Source organism: Mus caroli, unplaced genomic scaffold (assembly GCF_978045245.1).
Source record: "Mus caroli unplaced genomic scaffold, Mus_caroli_1 scaffold_8, whole genome shotgun sequence".
Taxonomy (NCBI): Eukaryota; Metazoa; Chordata; class Mammalia; order Rodentia; family Muridae; genus Mus; species Mus caroli.
The window spans coordinates 59476488-59491819 of NW_028227263.1; the positions used below are offsets into that span (position 1 = coordinate 59476488).

The 15332-nt window shown below is 33.7% G+C and overlaps 1 protein-coding gene across 4 annotated transcripts in view; it reads right to left on the reverse strand.

Annotated features, from left to right (window-relative positions):
• LOC110298699 (vomeronasal type-2 receptor 116-like) overlaps positions 1-13416 on the reverse strand; it is a 47524-nt gene extending 34108 nt beyond the window's left edge. For 2 of the 4 annotated variants that reach the window (XR_015047853.1, XM_021168100.2), the window contains exons 1-5: positions 12988-13416; positions 8244-8523; positions 7123-7929; positions 6186-6413; positions 5640-5763 (exon numbers count right to left, since the gene is read on the reverse strand). Coding sequence is in view for 3 of the 4 variants with exons in the window: in XM_021168100.2 (XP_021023759.2) it covers positions 5640-5763; positions 6186-6413; positions 7123-7929; positions 8244-8523; positions 12988-13184 (1636 nt within the window). In the remaining variant the exon portion in view is untranslated. The remainder of the gene's footprint in view (positions 1-5639; positions 5764-6185; positions 6414-7122; positions 7930-8243; positions 8524-12987) is intronic. The other 2 variants (XM_085841546.1, XM_085841545.1) reach the window with 2 other exon arrangements.
• Positions 13417-15332: the final 1916 nt, after the last annotated feature.

Genomic DNA, 15332 nt, shown 5'->3' on the forward strand with positions numbered 1-15332 from the left:
CAGAGACAAAGTTCAGAGCTGAGACTGAAGGAAGGACTATCCAGAGACTGCCCTGTCTGGGGATGCATGCCATATACAACCACCAAACCTAGACAATATTACATATGCTAGAAAGATTTTCTTGGCATGATGCTGATATAGCTCTTTCTTGTGAGGCTATGCAGTGCCTGGAAAATATAGAAGTAGATACTCATAGTCATCTATTGAATGGAACAGAAGACTCCTAATGAAGGAGTTAGAGAAAGTTCCCATGGAGCTAAAGGAGTCTGCAGCCCTATAGGAGGAACAACAATATGAACTAACTAGAAACCCCCCCCCCAACTGTGTCTCTAGTTGCATATGCAGCAGAGGAAAGCCTAGTTGGCCTTCAATGAGATGAGAGGCCTTTAGTCTTGGGAAGATCATATGCCCTAGTATAGGGGAATGCCAGGGCCAGGAAATGGGAGTGGGTGGGTTTGGGATCAGGGCCAGGGGAGGATATAGGGGACTTTCAGGATAGCATTTGAAATGTAAATGAAGAAAATATCTAATAAAAAAGAAGTAAAAAATGACAGTCTGAAACAAGACCAAAATCTACATAGGAACATTATTTATGAGTATTTTTGATATAACCATCATGTACCTCAGGGTCTGCTGTCCTGTAAAAAAACAGAAAATAAAACAAAGACAAAATGACAACATAAATAAAAAACAAACATAAAAAAAAAATCAACAGAAATTTTTACAGACCTTGATAGAGCATTACATAAAGTCAAGTGATATACAGGATATCTTGAACAATAACAGAACTGCTGGATGAGTCACCATTTCTGATTTCAAATTGTACTATAGATCTATAAAAGTTGCATGATTTTGACATAAAATTGGGCACATTGATCAATGGAATTGAATGGAAGATGAGAGATAAATTAAATACCTATGGACTGTGATACTGCATCATTAATCCAGAAATACACACTTCTTTAAGAATTAGTGTGTGCAAACTTTATCTGCCTCAGTACAGGGGGACACCAGGGCCAAGAAGTGGGAGTGGGTGGATGGGGGAATGGTTGGGGGAGCATGGGGGGGGGGGGCTTTTGGGATAGCATTGGAAATGTAAATGAAATAAATACCTCATTTTAAAAAAATTAGTGTCTATTAAACTGGATGTCTGTATGTAGAATATAAATAGATTCACATTTATCTCTGTACAAAATTGTCCTGTTTAATAGGATCAAAGACCTCAGCATAGAATTAGATTTATTGTACCTGAGCGCAAAGGAATTGTCTGTATGTAGAATATAAATAGATTCACATTTATCTCTACATACAATTCTCCTGTTTAATTGGATCAAAGACCTCACCACAAATTAGATTCATTGTACCTGAGTGCAAGAGAATAGTCAGGGAATATATTGACACAAGACACTGTTCTGAACAAAAGACCAGTAGACCAGGTACTAACACCAACAACTTATAAAGGATCATTATATAACTGAACATCTTCTTTAAAGTATAGAATACCAAAAATTAAACACAACCATGTCCTAAGAATTAGAAAATCATCTTAATAACTTTGCATTCATAAGAGGGCTAATATCCAAAATGTAGAATTACCCAAGGAAACTAGATATCAAAAATACAATTTAAAAAATACAATTTAATAGATTCAGAATTAAATGGAGAATTCTATAGAGAGGAGTATCAGATAGTTGTGAAACAGTTAAATAGAGAGTCATCAACCTCAGTCATTATGGAAATACAATTCAAATACATTTTGAGATTTCATCTTTACATGTCAATATGGCTAAATTCAATTAACACAAGTGATAGCTCATGTAAGCATGCATGTAAGACAAGGGGAAGATGTCTCCGCTCCTGATAGAAATACAAACTTATAAAACAACTATGAAATAAATATGGAAATTTCTGAGAACTCTGGGAACAGATCTATTGTCAACTCTGTCTATACCACTCTTGTATATTTGCCTAGTACTTTCTCATACCACAGGACAGTCGTTCAACTATGTTTTTGTGTCTGTAGTCAAAATAGACAGAAACTGCAAAAAAAGTAGATTTACTTCAGCTGAAGCTTGCGTAAAGAAAATAGCATATATTTATACAAAATAGTATTACCCATTTGTTAAAACAAAATAATACCATCAAATTTCCTGACAAATGGATTGAACTAGAAAAGGTCATCCTGAGTCAGATAAACCACATCTAGAAAACAGATGTTGTACTATTCACTTAAAAGTTAATATTAGCTGTTAATAAATGATAAATATAAATAATGCACTGAACCAGAGAGGCTAGATAAGGGGCCAGATAAGAGGTCTAGGGGCCATGAAACATGAGTCTTACTGGGATAAGGAAATAGAGTAGGTCCCTTTTATTGTTGAGGGGAGAAAACAGGAGGGCAAGTGGTCTGTTGTGGGTTACAGTAGGGGAGTGAAGAGTGAACAGCTGGAATTTGAAGGTATTCAGTTGACCATGTGGAAATATAGTATAGTAGAAACATTTTGAAAACTATGAGAATGGTCCTAGTGAACACTTCCAATAATGGATATTACAGAGGTTAAACTTGTGCTCTTTGGCAACCAGGAACGTGGTGTGATGGGTTAAAATTGATTGAGTTGTTGACTGAGAAGTTTAGAAAAAAAAATCTGTAAACAATCCTTGTTGATACTTGGTCAGAATGTAACCATCAGAATCCTGATAGCATAGCCCCATTGCATATAACAACTTCAACTCTGGTTATTGACTATGGAAAGGTATAGTTGGTATAGGCTAAAAATCTTATTCTACAGGCTATGCAAAGATAACACAGATGTTATAACTCCACTAAACCTTTCCCCTACAATATGTCCAGCAAGATGTGCTGAGGCAATGGTAGCGTATAACTTGTTGAAATGAACAATGAATGACAGATTTAACTTGATACCTACTCTACAAGGAGTTCATGCCCAACCTTACTTGTATGGTTATATCCTGGAAAATGGATATTGCAGAAAATTAACAAATTCCAAATAGTACAGTACTATTTAAGGATGCAGCTATACCACTCGCGGTCATATACACAGAAGATGCTCCAGCATGTAATAAGGACTCATGCTCCACTATGTTCATAGCAGCCATATTTTCAATATCCAGAAGCTGGAAATAACCCAGATCCCTCAACAGAGGAATGGATACAGAAACTGTGGTTTACACAATGGAATACTACTCAGCTATTAAAAACAATGATTTCATGAAATAAGCAGGCAAATGGATGGAACTTGAAAATATCCTGAGTGAGGTAACCTAATCACAAAAGAACACACGTAGTATGGACTCATGGATTAGTGGATATTAGTCCAGAAGTTCAGAATACCGAAGATTCCATTCACAGACCATATAGAGCATAAGAAGAAGGAAGACCAAAATGTGCATGCTTTAGTGCTGTTTAGAAGAGTGAACAAAATACTCACAGTAGGAAATATGGAGACACTGTGGAGCAGAGACTGAAGGAAGGCCATTCAGAGACAGACCCACCTGGGGATCCATCCCATATACAGCCACCAATACAGACACTATTGCTGATGCTGGGAAGTGCTTCCTGACAGGAGCCTGGTATGGCTCTCTCCTGAGAAGCTCTGCCAGAGCCTGACAAATATAGAAATAGATGCTCACAACCCACCATTAGACTGAGCGCAGGGGTCCCTTATGGAGGACCTCGAGAAGAGACTGAAGAAGCTGAGGGAGTTTGCAGCCCCAAGGAGGGAGTAACAATGTTAATGGGCCAGAACCCTTGGATCTCCCTGGGACTGGACCACCAACAAAAGGACACAGATGGAGGAACCCATAGTGCTCGCTGCATGTGTTGGAGAGGATGACCTTTTTGGACATCATTGGAAGGAGAAGCCCTTTTACCTGATGGTGCTTGATGCCCCAGAGTACAGGAATGCCAGGGACCAAATGGGTGATAGGTTTGTGGGTAGGGTATCACCCTCACAGAGGCAAGGGGAGGGAGAAAGGGATAGGGGTTTCAGAAGGGGAAAACATTTGAAATGTAAATAAAGAAAATATCCAAACAAAATTATGTATATGTGTCTGTGTGTTTTGTGTGTGTGGGTGTACAAATATGTATTTAGATCAGTGCCCTATCCCAACATCATGAGAGAAGCTTTTCAAAATAGCAGATAGGAGCAGGTGTATAGACCCTAGGTAGGCATGCAGAGAGAGACTAAAATAGACATCCTGTCTCTCTCTTCAGAAGAATAGTATAGGAAAAAGTGAAAAAAAAAACAAAAAAACAAAAAAAAAACAAAAAACAAAAAACAAGAGGATTGCAGAACACCAGAAAAAAACAAAAACAAAAACATATTCTTCCAATTCAATTAGATAGGACCCTCACATTAGAGTTACAAAAACAAAAGCATCTAGAAAGACGCGTGAGTCAATTTGCACCAGGTCCTCTGAATATATGGTTAGCTTGCTTTTCTGTGGAACTAGTTAACAGTGGGAGCAGATATATCTCTGACTGCTTGCTGGCCTTTGAAACTCATTTCCTCCTATTGGGTTGCCTTGTCCATCCTTGATATAATGACTCTTGGCTTGTCTTATTGTATCTTCTTTTTTCATGTTTTCCTATGTTCTTTTGGAGGTCCAAACTTTTCTGAACATAAAATAAAACAGGAATGGTTCTTGGAGAGAGGGATGTGGGAAGAAGAAAAGAAAAATAGAGGAATTGGGAACATGGCTGGATTTACAATTAAGAAAAACATATAAGAGGAAGACAAATTTAATAAAATTTTAGTGTCCTGTATTCAACTAACTCAAAAGTCTATAAATTTGACCATTTATTTGGTTTTGATACATGTGCTAAAATATAATTTCTATCAATAAAAATATATTAAATTCATTTTATATATCACTTTGAGTATTTTAGATTCTTACTGTAGTGTCTGGGTTGTATGGTGAAATTTTGTTAATATTATAGTGCATTTTTTGAAACATGTACTTTGTCTTCATAGTCCTCACATGCAAATCATGTGGAACCATTTCCATACTGGCCTGGTTCTTTCACTTTCAGTTCTTTGCTTGGCTATTTCTAACACCTACAATCTTTTTAATGAACTACTACTTTTGAAAATCAATTTCAAAGCTATTATTAACCTCAATTTAGATAGCAATACCTATAGAATTATGAAATCTCTGTACATTCTAGATGTGAAACTTAGAATAAAAGTTGTTATTCAGATTTCTTCATGTTGGATAAAAAAATCATATGTGAACATGACAATTGAAAATGCAAACTGTCAATGATACTTTTGATCTACCATAGGATAATTTAAAAACTCATACTTCTAAAACATGATATAACATCAATTAACATGTACTGATTGTTATAAAACTCAAAAAGGCAAAGTATCTAAACCTTTAATAAGTTTGAAGCATACAACCATAAGAAATGTGTGATCTTTAATATTCTAAAGATAATTGTTTTCATTGCTTCTAGAATTATGAAACAAAAATATAGTTGAAGAGACAGGGAGTTTAATACATCATATCAGTGTTACTATTTTTTCACTTTTATTTCTTTTCTTTTTCACAAAGGACATTAGTGTGCATATGGGAGATATAAGCAATTTTATTACTTTGAGAAAACATAGCCTCACCTGTCATGTTGGAAATTTCGTTTTCTGGGCAGGGGTAACAATCAAAACAGCAGACAGCCTTACCCTCCTGAAAGTATTTTCTGAGTCCTGGTCTGCAAGGTACACTACATGCGGAGGCTAGAGTCTGAAGAAAATCGGACACATTATAGAAATAAACAGTTTAACATATGTGTCAAACACTGCACTGATTCACAAGAGAAAGCCACCAAAAGGTCTCCTTTTACATAATATATCATGTTATAAAGCAAAAATTACATTATTTTCTTATTTAATGATAAAATTTTATAAATATTTCGTGATTTCTATATCATGAAACATGAGTGAGTGAGTAAGAGAGAGATCAAATTGGTGGAAAGATAGACAGAGAGATACAGAGACAGAGAGAGAGAGACAGAGAGAGAGATACAGAGAGAGAGAGAATCTAGGATGGTGGAAGTCAATAAATGAGGAAATGTTAAAAATTTTATTCCATAACAAAAACAAGTAGATAAGATTATAGGGTTTTTTTTTGCTTTATGTAAAGTATTAAAATGAAAACTAAATTACCTGCTTGATATCTGTAGCCCACTCTATCATTTCATCAGATATAAACAGTTGTTGACCATTTGGAAAATGATCAGAAAATCTTCCTATTTTCATTTTAAGTCCTTCGTGTTTTAGGAAATCCATGATATAGAAAATATCATACTCTGTATCCCGTTCTCTATTCTGGTTCATATTTATTAGGTCTCCAACAGGGTTTACAAATTTTATGGTCTTCAGAAAAGAGAACATCTAAGACACATTTGTCATTTTAGTTTCAAGTATGCATACACATTAATACAGAAATTATAAAGATTGGAATGTCACTCATATCCACTATCCAATCCTAATACCCAAATTTATCTGAAGTATTCAGTGCCGAAAAAGTAAAATATATTAGATATACATTTATAGTTTCACTATGATTTACAAATGCCATTTTCTCTCAGTATATTATGCAATAATACATGCACACAGGAATTTTATGTTTAGAGAGTAGTGATGAGTTATCCATTTTCTTTTTGTGAACACTGTTACTTGATTATAAGACAGGGAAACTAAATACTCAATTTCTTAAAATATGGAAAAAGTAATTAAAATTATATGAGATCTGTTCATTACATAAATTAGAAACTTTTTGTTCAAATGAAAAACAGATCATTTTCTTTATTTCAATTATTAATTTGATGACAAAATATCAAATGTAAAATCATGGATGCATGTATGATGGAAATGTGGGAGGAAACTTCATGACTACGATTGTGAAGTGCTAGCTTGGTGGCATTGTTGGCTGTCACTAAAATTATGAAACTAGCATGATATGCCTTTTATACTGTGGCAGAGTATGGAAATAGATGCTTTTAGGATAAAGGTTACTTATTTACATTGATTTTAAATTTAAGATTCACATTATGAAGGCCACCTCTATGATGTATATGCCATTCAGTATAAGAATTATTACCTTCCAGGAGTTAAATTCCAGTACCTTGCCATCATTCTCTGAGCATGTGTCTACTTGTTGCAGAAGCATCTCATGAAGTGAGTGGGCCACAGCATACACAGAATTGTATAAGTTGTAACATGTTTCACTCATAGACATTCCAAGTGGTTCCACAAAAAAACTTTTAAGTAGGGTTTTGGTTGGACAATTCTTTAGTGTTTTACAATCAGGTGGTGGCAAAGAACACTTAAAGTAAGTCCACCACAGTTTAGCCAAGGAAATGTCATTACTGTAGTTAGATGGGTGCACTGTCTGCATAAATTGTTTAAAACCAGACATCTCAGATTGCTGATGTGAAAAAATGAGAGTTCCATGCACAGAGTTAAGCATGAATTCACCCATCATTGTGATTATATCAAATTGTGACACACTGACCCAAAGTCTCTGAATGTTTTCAGATTTCCATAGTATGAAGTTAAGTTGTAGAGGAGATTCTTTATCCCCATAGACGATGACAACTTTTGCTGATGACATTATGATTTGGTGATAATATTTATGATACATTTTAAGGTGCAACTTCTCATTGTATATGACAATAGTTACAAATGCTAAGCAGACAGTGTTACTTTCCATTTCTGTTCTCAATTCAGAAAGGAACTGAATTCCATGGTCATCATCTGTAATGATGACTCCTACCCAGTTCCATCTGAAGTGAACTGCTAGGGACACCATGCCTTGTGCTAGAGATGTGTCCTTGGGAGTCATCTGGTAGAGATGAGGAAACTGTTCCTGGTCATTTAGGAGAAGATGAAAATAACCACAATAAAGCTGAAAGATATTGACCAGAAGCATCACTATGAAGCAATGGAATGCATCGAGCTCAGTCTAAGATCAAAATGTGCTAGAGAATATTCTAGAAATGTGAGATAAACTAAATCGTCTGGTAAAACATCTGACATTATATTATTTCTCCTGCCCATTTGTCATAGTTTTTGTTTTTGTCAAAGAAAGTATCTAACCTTTATGTTTGATAGATAAGAATAGATATAAATGAATTCTCTGCCTTTTAGTCCGCCTTGGTACTCAGAAACTCAGACTGTGGTAAGATAGTATTTCAATAAATGTAACCCTCTCTTACTTACCTCTGGAATTTGGGAGAAGTACAGGAATGGTCCAAGTATGTAAGATGTTATCCATATAGGTCCAGTCAATACAATTAAATATCGTCTCTGATTTTTACAGTAGTAATTAGGAATAATTTCCTTTTTTTTCCAGGACCAAACTCTTTTCACATTATCCGCAATTAGGTTACATTCAATCTTAACTATTAGGGAAATGTTAGGTAGAATATAAATGTTCCTATTGATTTCTTCAGCAGCAAAATAAACAGAGGAAATCAAGTGGATGGTCTTAAGGGTCACCCTGAAAACAGAGCACACCAATCATGGGGTTATTAATTATAATTATTGTATTCTTAAATAAAATTCATTGTGGGTTAACCGAAGATTTTTTTGATTTTTGTGACCAATTCATATGTTGACACAGTTCCTTATTGTGATGTATTATGGTGTGAGTCATTCAAAACAATTTAACTATCTGAATTTTTTTTTTAATTTGATGAATTGAACTTTATTTCTGTTCTGAAGTCTTGAGGCTAATATACATAAATGTATTAAGCATTTATAGAGTTCTCTGTTATATTCTTCTTCGAACTTGTAACTGTGTTCTAAATTTAGATACCATGTACTTTTTTCTTTTGAGTTTTTAATAAAGTTTTTAATATGAATTTTATGTTAACAGGATTCTGTCATTTATGAAATTTTCTACAGTTCCATCTTGGTTTTCTTGAACATGGTGAAATATCCATGTGTCATCAATGAATATGAAATTATGAACAAAGATTGAATCTGCCCATGCCTTCATCTTATAACTCTTATACTTAATATGTGGGGAAAGAAATGAGAATCATCTGCTATCTTGAATGTTACACTTCTTTACAGAATCAGCACTAAAAAAATGTCATGACACTCATAACAGAATTAAGAGTAGGTAGTCAAATTTGTGTGTGTCAAAAATTGCCAAATCCTAAATAATACTTAGATAATGAAAATACCATAATAATTCTTACACTCTTTTCTTCATTCCACAGAGTTCATCTCTTTTTATTTTCCATTTGAGGCTGTACAAAATTGAGTGATAAAAACTTGGTTATAACTACAGCATTCCCCTGTTCAGATTGAGCTCCTCTCGCTTCACATGCTCCTATCAATTGTACTAATTAATTCTTTTCTACAGTCCCTGGCTATCACATGACTGGCCTTGGGTTCTATTTGGTTCAGATTTGTCCAGATATTTTCTGTTTCGAATATGTTCATTTAAATTTTTCTATTTTATTAAACATATTTTAACTGGATTTTTCAGCTTTGATATATTATATACAGTTTGGTAATCTTATTTAACAATTACATATTTCAGTATATTGCTCATGAGCTTTTTTACTTTTGCCTCATCTGTGTTTTCTGTAGTGCTTTGTGACTACAGCAAATATTTATGTAATTGGACGTAACTTTTGTCTCTGAAGCTGGTATTGAATGGACTTAATGTTTTATGTTCTCTATTATTTACTAAATTTTATTTTTAATCATTTTTTCTAGTTTTATTCCCTTATTTATTGGATACTTTCTTTCATTCAGAAATACATGAAATTGTGCTATACTTTTTAAGGGGATTGCCACTAATGTCAGCTATACATTTTGAGAACTGAGTTCTCCAATGAATCAACTTCAATTGCTGAAGTATGAGGGTTTACTCTGTCAAGAAATATAGAACTTTCTTTACAAAGTACAGTTTAGAATTAAAACAAAATGATCTTAAATAATGAAATAACTAGTAGGAGTATCACCACTTCTGATCTTACTTTGTACTCCACACCTTTATAATAAAATGGGCTTAATGGCGGTGGTAGTTGATCAATAGAATTACTAAAGACTTATCAATAAATGCATACCTTTGTACATATGATTTTTATAATAAATACAGAAAACTGCACTAAAATAAAGAAACCATCTTGAATAATGTTATGAGTCCAACTTTATGGCTTCATTGAGAAGAATAAAAATACATCCATGTCTATAAATGTGAAGAAATCTCAACTCAAAATTTTGTATTCCCACTGGGGATAGAAAAACTCACTTGTGATACAGTTTGAAGGATATACTTAATGCCAACTACATGAACAATATAAGATAAACTCTGATATGTTGGAAATTATTGTCTCATTATATTTTATCAGAAGATTAGCTTTTGAAGTTTAGAGTTTTTTTGTGTTTATGATATAGTTTCTGAACTTTTCTTTTTATGGGCTTCTTGTTTGTAAAGATGCAAATGTCTGTTTTTATATTTGTATAGTATGTGCCTCATGCCTTTTTGTTTTTGCAGGGGCTCATTTTCTGCTTGTTTGAATGTATTTTATAGTCTGAAATATTTGTTTACTCTTATATGACGTTTTTAATGGGTGATGATGTACGTCCATATGGGAGGTAATTAGTAAATGTTTTCTCAGGAGTTGAAGGAGGTAAATTCACAATTTAAGCATGTTTTACTAAAAGTGTATTTTATATAAACAATACTGGGGACATAAATTTGATTTATGCTGTAAATTTAGAAGGACTTGGGAAATAGTGTGCTTAGTAAAAAGCATATTAAGGCACAAGGCATATTATATTAAATTATATTATTATATTTCAATTATATTAAAAATTCAAATAGAACAGAAGGTAGATTTTGTAATAGGGTTAGTATGAGTTTATAAAAAGATAAGTGTTGAGGATACAACATTCAGGATTCCCAGTGAAATATTCTAAGTATTTTAAGCATGACTATGGTGTTGGACACACACACACACACACACAAAAACATATGTTGTATTAATACTTTAAACACATGGATCATAAATTATGTAACTACAAAACCTAAACTGAAAAGCATAACCATCTAAATCAAATTAGCTATAAGAAATTCTGTGCTTAATTTTTATCAAATCATATACTTGAATTTACATTAACCTTTTATTATACAATTATATTATAGTCAATGATTTCTACAAGAAATATGTAATGCTTTACATTTTAAAAATATTGTTGGTTTTGTTCTGCCATTATCAATGATACCACATTTTCTATTGTGCTTGGTGTCTACTTATCAGTTATGGGATTTCTCTTTAATCTGTGGAAAGTCTGAAGTTTTTCTGATGAGTATTTCCTGTTCAGTGGATCACATGTCTTCTACTTCTAAGCATTAAAGTGAAATGACATTTTGAGTTTTCAAAATTGAAGGTTCTAGTTAGTTATTACTATTATTATCAGTCATTATTATTATTTCATATAAACCTACTACATACACATATGAGAAATTATTCACTCCATATATATCTGTGCATAAAATATAATTAATATATGGACTTATATTGGCAATGAATAGATGCTGAATGAGAAATAATAGTAATCTTTTAAACTATATCCCCTTGGTATTTAACTGCATGCAATGGAAGTTCATATATATAAGAACATATCTGTGGTGCAAAATAGATTTGATTGTTTTTTTTTTTTAATGATCCAAAATAGTAGCATGGGGGAATGCATAAATCTGGAAGAATTATTGGAAGGGAATAAGTATGTTGATAATGCATTCTACGCTAACTTCAAATGGGTAATTTATTTTTTAAAAAGAGGTAACACTTGGTAAGGCCCTTTGGGAGAAAATAGGAAAACATTTTTGCATAATTCACAGACAGTGATTTCAATTATTGTCTGAGTTATTGTAAATGACTCTGTAGATGTACATCAAAGGAAAAAATAACTATCATATGATGAAGGTCTAACACGTATTAGTACTATAGGAGAGTTAATTTAAAAATCATCCGAGGGATGCATGGTGTGTTTACTATATGAAAATTCATTAATATGCTCTACCATAAAACTAACTCAAAAATTCACATGATCATCTCAGATACTGAAAAGGCTTTTGACTAAACAAAATACCTCATCACATTAAAAATATTGGAGTGATCACGAATTCAAGACTCAGTCCTAAACATAAAAAAAAAAAAAAAAAAACAATATAAAGGATCCTCAGATGAAATGTCTAACAGTGGGGAGGAGGAACCTGTATAGTCCACCTTCGGTACAAAGACGAGTAAAATGTGGATGGATGGGGTTGCCATCCCACAGTCAAAAACTCTGACCCAGAAAAGTTTCTGTCAAAAATAACTGCAGTGACAAATATGGAGAAAAGATGAAGGAAAAGGAGGTCAAGTAACCTGGCCAAATTGGGATCCATCTCAAGGAAGGCTCTAAGAACTATTACTGATGCTATGGCGTGCTTACAAACAGGAGCCTAACATTGGCATCCTCTGAGAGGCCGAATAAGCAGCTGCAGATACTTTCACCCAACGATTGGACTGAATTTGGGGATCCCTGTGGTTGAATTAGGGAAAGGCTGCAAAAAGCTGAGGAGAAGGGAAACCCAATAGTAAGACCATCAGTGTTAACTAACCTGGACCCCTAGATGTCTCAGACACATAGCCACGAACAAGACACCATACACTAGCATCACATGAAACCATAAGTTATAAATTGTCACATAAAGGGCATCTCTCTAACTGCAAAGCCAATAGTGTGATTTATTCATTCTACATCTAACTGGATTTGTGATTCAAAAATGAGAATAAACAATCTACACAATAAACTACCATAATTAGAAAAATGACCAGCCATGTTTTAGTTATGTGCTAGAGAAAGACAGCCAGAAGGGACAGGATTTTATCTCTAACGCACTGTCCCTGGAATGCGTTATGTGCTTTTATGCATAAATGAAACATACACTTACTGCTTGTCTAGATTCTCACTGAAGTAATCATTCTTCACATAACCATGCTTTGTGTAAATGGAAAAGAAACAATCAGCCTCTTTATCTCCTAGATAATTTTCTCTGTCTTTTATTCTCCAAAAGCACCTGGGGTCACTCAAATAGCAAAAAAGAGAGGAAAGCTTCAGAACCAAGAAGACAACAATCAAAGAGAACATCTTTGCCGTGCCATCAAGATAGGTGCCTGAGAAAAATGCAGCATGAAGTGTCAGGTGGGCAGAATGTCACATATCAAATTTCCATGAACACATCCAGGTGTCACTTTTTATTTCTGTAGTTACTATTACAGAACACATGTACTTCTCACAGCATTTACTTTTCAGTTCACTGTTTGCCTCTGGAGGATTCTTAAGCACTCTCTGCCCTTGGGCTCTGTATCTGAGATCCTAAGTCCAGGTGAAAAACAGGGAAAATAATTTTGGTCAAGATTGTTCTTCTCTATATATACCTTATGATTTCATTCATGTAAGTAAACATAAAGTTTCCAGACATGATTTCTTTGGGGATTATTCGCTCACAAGCACCGTTCATTCTAGTTTTCTGAAATCATTTGTAAGAGTTCACTCTGATTACATAGTTTATTCCAATGAGTTTTACAAGCAATTATGTCAAGGAATCCAACCAATTGCACCCAATTGACATTAGTAATAAAATGTTTTTTAAAATAAACAATACCTTTATGCGTCTTAAACACTTGTAGTCAATAACTTTATATGGTTGATTTCTGTCTGATTTTTTGTTTCTTGCACTTATTATGAATTGAATTATGTTAGAACATGGTCATGGAAAATACATAATTTGGATGATGTTATTCATAAGCTGTTAAATGTGAAATCCAAGGCAAGCAAATTTTTTATTTCATTGTTCATTAAAAGGCAGGTTAAATAGCAAGCTGAGTGCACATATCAGTATAATGTGAACTGTCTTATGTAACCTCAAGGTGTATTAACCTTATTTGTGATGTTGACTAAGAAATCCATTCTTTAATATGCAAGAATGATTTACATAATAATGTGTCATTACAATGAACAGGTGTCTTGGATTATTTTGTTTGACTTAAAATTTAAAGTCAGTTCTAAACATTCTTTTTATTCTTCATCTGTAGTGATTTCCTTTATGATAGGGTTTCTGGTGTATAGACGTAGACATTAAACAGTACAAATTATCTGCCAAGGAAAATCTTCAATATTCTTCATACAAGACAGAAAATAACCTCTTTCTTTGTGGCTGAGCATATAACTCAGTGAACATGTTTATTAGTAATACTGTTTGTAAGAATGCATTTTCGAAGATATAAGTTTGTTATTTTAGGGATTTTTTAGCTATTGAATTATATTGCAAGAGCAAGAATGTAATATGTTGAAACCTTTTATGTGCTACTTTTTAGATATTAGATAGTCTTTAGTATTACAAGTCATTTTGATCACAATCACTCCATTCTCTAATTCTTTTATTCCTACAGTCACTGTCCACCCAACTGTGTCTCCTTTATCTTTTAAGCCCTTTGAGCTTATTTACTGCCAAAATTGTTATGGAAAAATTGATCTTCTAAAGAATTATGGTAAACTTGTCATGGTATGGACTCTCTCTCTTTAAATTTTTTTTTCTTTTCCTGGAGCTAAAATTTCCATGCACCAATACCAGTGAGGGACTGTGTATAAATCTCTCATCTTCATATTTGTATGCAAACTTTCTTGGGCTAGCAAGGTGTTGTATTTCCTGCCTCAGCCCCTTGTAGTTGGCACCTGCTGTTCTGTGGTCAGAACTTGTTGATTCCTCCTAGTCATCTACAACTTCCTGCACTTATATTCAGTCTGTTCAAATTACTGCAATCAATCCTTGTGTCCTGAAGAACATGTATGAAATATGATCCCTTCAGTCTCAAATACTGTGTAGTTTCCAACTCTCTCCCCTTCAGCCCATTCATTTCTCTGTGTTAATAATCATAGAAAAATCAAATCTTATTTTTGTGTTGATTCTGTTAGCCTGTGTTTTTAAATTGGGGAATTAAGTCCAAGTGATTTTGAGATATTAAAGACCAGTGACTGGCATTCATGTGTATTTGTGTGTGCTACCATTGTTTTTGTTGGTATGGGGTCACTTATTTCCTGTTTTTTCTTGAATGTTGTTTTCCTCCTTGGGTTGGAGTTTTCATTAAATTTTTTTTTTTGTATGTGTAGGGCTAGATTTGTGAATAGATATTGAATTTAGGTCTGTTTTAAAATGCCTTCTTTTTCTCTATCTGTGCTGATCGGAGTTTTGCTGAGTACAGTAGCCTAGGTTAACATCTGTGGTCTTTTACAGGT